The sequence below is a fragment of the Aplysia californica genome, unplaced genomic scaffold (assembly GCF_000002075.1).
Source record: "Aplysia californica isolate F4 #8 unplaced genomic scaffold, AplCal3.0 scaffold01079, whole genome shotgun sequence".
Lineage (NCBI taxonomy): Eukaryota > Metazoa > Mollusca > Gastropoda > Aplysiida > Aplysiidae > Aplysia > Aplysia californica.
In genome coordinates, this window is record NW_004798349.1 from 93245 (window position 1) to 95807 (window position 2563).

Below are 2563 nucleotides of genomic sequence, written 5' to 3' on the forward strand. Positions count from 1 at the left end.
GTCTCAAAGTATACAGACCCGGTAACCGGGAACAAAGTCTCAAAGTATACAGTCCCGGTAGAGGGACTCTCTCTCTCTCTCTCTCTCTCTCTCTCTCTCTCTCTCTCTCTCTCTCTCTCTCTTTCTCTCTCTCTTCCCCCCCCCCTCTCTCTCTCTCTCTCTCTCTCTCTCTCTCACACACACACACACACGCCTACTAGATCTAGATCTACCAGGTCTGGGCGCTGAAACTTTCCGAAATCACAAAAGAGTTCCCCTACCGGGTCTGTATACTTGGTGACTTTGTTCCCGGTTACCGGGTCTGTATACACTTCTATCTTGTAGTTAATCAGGATGTTTTGGTATTGTAGGTGCATGTTTGCTTATCCTGGCATTGACTGGTAATTTTGGCTGCTTCGACAAGTTTATTAAACCCGACAAACTGAGAGTGACAGAATAAAAAAAATGCATTGTTCTTTGCTCAGACCTTTACCTTGGGTATTGCCAAGTCCTAGCCAACTCAGCAAAGGTGTAGAGTTGTTTTAATGTGTGGACATTTGGTTACAGTTTTCTTTTCCATTACTGATTTGTTATTTAATTTGAAAATGAAATGTAGTTGTTCAATCTTGTGCTTTTGGGTGCATGTGGCTTCACAACAATAGCATGCTTCGCTGGTCAGCAACTGTTGGCTCAGATTGTCATGCGGCTTCACAACAATAGCATGCTTCGCTGGTCAGCAACTGTTGGCTCAGATTGTCATGCGCTTCATAAGAATAATTATAAGAATAGGAGGCATGTGGATGAAGGGCTTTGATCTGGGTTTTTTTTACAGGATGCAGCTGATGCAGACCACCCCCATGTGTGCAAATGTTTAGTTTGAAACAGCAGCTTTGTTTTGTATAAAAGGTGGCCATGTCTTCGTCTGATACTCAAGAGGATGATTACTATGATGCCGTGAGCGCAGCCCCTGCAGGTTTGTTCAAAGAACACTTGATCTTTTAAGCTCTTATTTCTATAGATAGATAACATACATAGATAGATAGAGATATATAGATAGATAGATAAATAGATAGATAGATAGATAGATAGATAGATAGATAGATAGATAGATAGATAGATAGATAGATAGATAGATAGATCTAAGGGATCTAATAGCAGCTTGGTAGAGCCAGTTTGTGCAGTTTGTATGAATGTCATGGACTATCATCTTGTAGCTGTTAATATCATGGACTATCATCTTGTAGCTGTTAATATCATGGACTATCATCTTGTAGCAGTTAATATCATGGACTATCTTGTAGCAGTTTGTATGAATGTCATGGACTATCAACTTGTTGCAGTTAATATCATGGACTATCTTGTAGCAGTTAATGTCATGGACTATCTTGTAGCAGTTTGTATGAATGAATGTCATGGACTATCTTGTAGCAGTTTGTATGAATGTCATGGACTATCTTGTAGCAGTTTGTATGAATGTCATGGACTATCTTGTAGCAGTTTGTATGAATGTCTTGGACTATCTTGTAGCAGTTTGTATGAATGTCATGGACTATCTTGTAGCAGTTTGTATGAATGTCATGGACTATCTTGTAGCAGTTTGTATGAATGTCATGGACTATCTTGAAGTAGTAAGTAGAATATCAGGGCAAAGTAATGAGTCTAGTGTGTCTTTGAGTGAGTCGTGGAAACTTCTAGACAGTTACAGCACTCAAGTTGCCATCCTGGACATGTTTGCAAACATTCTGTCCGCTGATGACGGCACATTTTCCTGCCATTATTGCTCACATGTGGTTAGTTTGAGTCTTGATGGTGGAAATGAATTTGGAAGTTGAAGTAAAACATTTAGCTGGTGAGCCTAAATTCCTTTCACAGGTAAATGCAGGCCGGCCAACTGTCCTAGTAGATTTGGCAGTTAAGAATGTATGAGACCTATCACAAACCCTCCACAAATGCCAGTCCCACTTGCTGTGAATGTGTCCACTCTTACATATATATATGGAATCTTTTGTAATAACTTTGGTGTTCCTCATTGGGTTTCGCGAAAGCCAGCAAGCCTGTAAATGTAGCTTGCCCTAGGAAAATTAATTCCCTCTTTTTGGACAATAAACATCCCTTGTTCCTTCCAAAAAAAACATCCGTCAGAAGTAAAAGACCTAGGCTTCTGATCTGTAACAAAGAAAGATACAGAAGGTCATTCTTACCATCATCCGTCAAACTTCTTCCATCTTCTTGTTTTAAGTATTCATGTCATTAGAGCATGCATCAGAATACCACTGTGTTACAATCGGAATACTGAGTATGTACTAGCTGAACATTATTATTATTATTGTTTTTATTACAAGTCATTACTATGCATGTGACTGTGAGCCTGTTGGGGAATGCAAGCATACTGTGTATGTGTGTGTGTGTGTGTGTGTGCCGGTGTGTGTGTGTGTGTGTGCCGGTGTGTGCTTGTGTTAGTTTGTGTGTAGGTGTGCACGTGGTGAAACGCCAAACTAATATGCCAGGATCTGGACTGGACGATAAAGATGTATCTTATCGTATCTTACCTTATGTAGACTATCAGGCGCGGTTTGTCCATAGA

The 2563-nt window shown here is 40.2% G+C and overlaps 1 protein-coding gene across 1 annotated transcript in view; it reads left to right on the forward strand.

Annotated features, from left to right (window-relative positions):
- LOC101848707 (rho guanine nucleotide exchange factor 10-like protein) overlaps positions 1 to 2563 on the forward strand; it is a gene marked incomplete in the record, with an annotated part of 72194 nt that overhangs the window by 9666 nt on the left and 59965 nt on the right. The window contains 1 exon segment of the mRNA XM_035973250.1: positions 812 to 952. Within this exon segment, the coding sequence (XP_035829143.1) occupies positions 892 to 952 (61 nt within the window).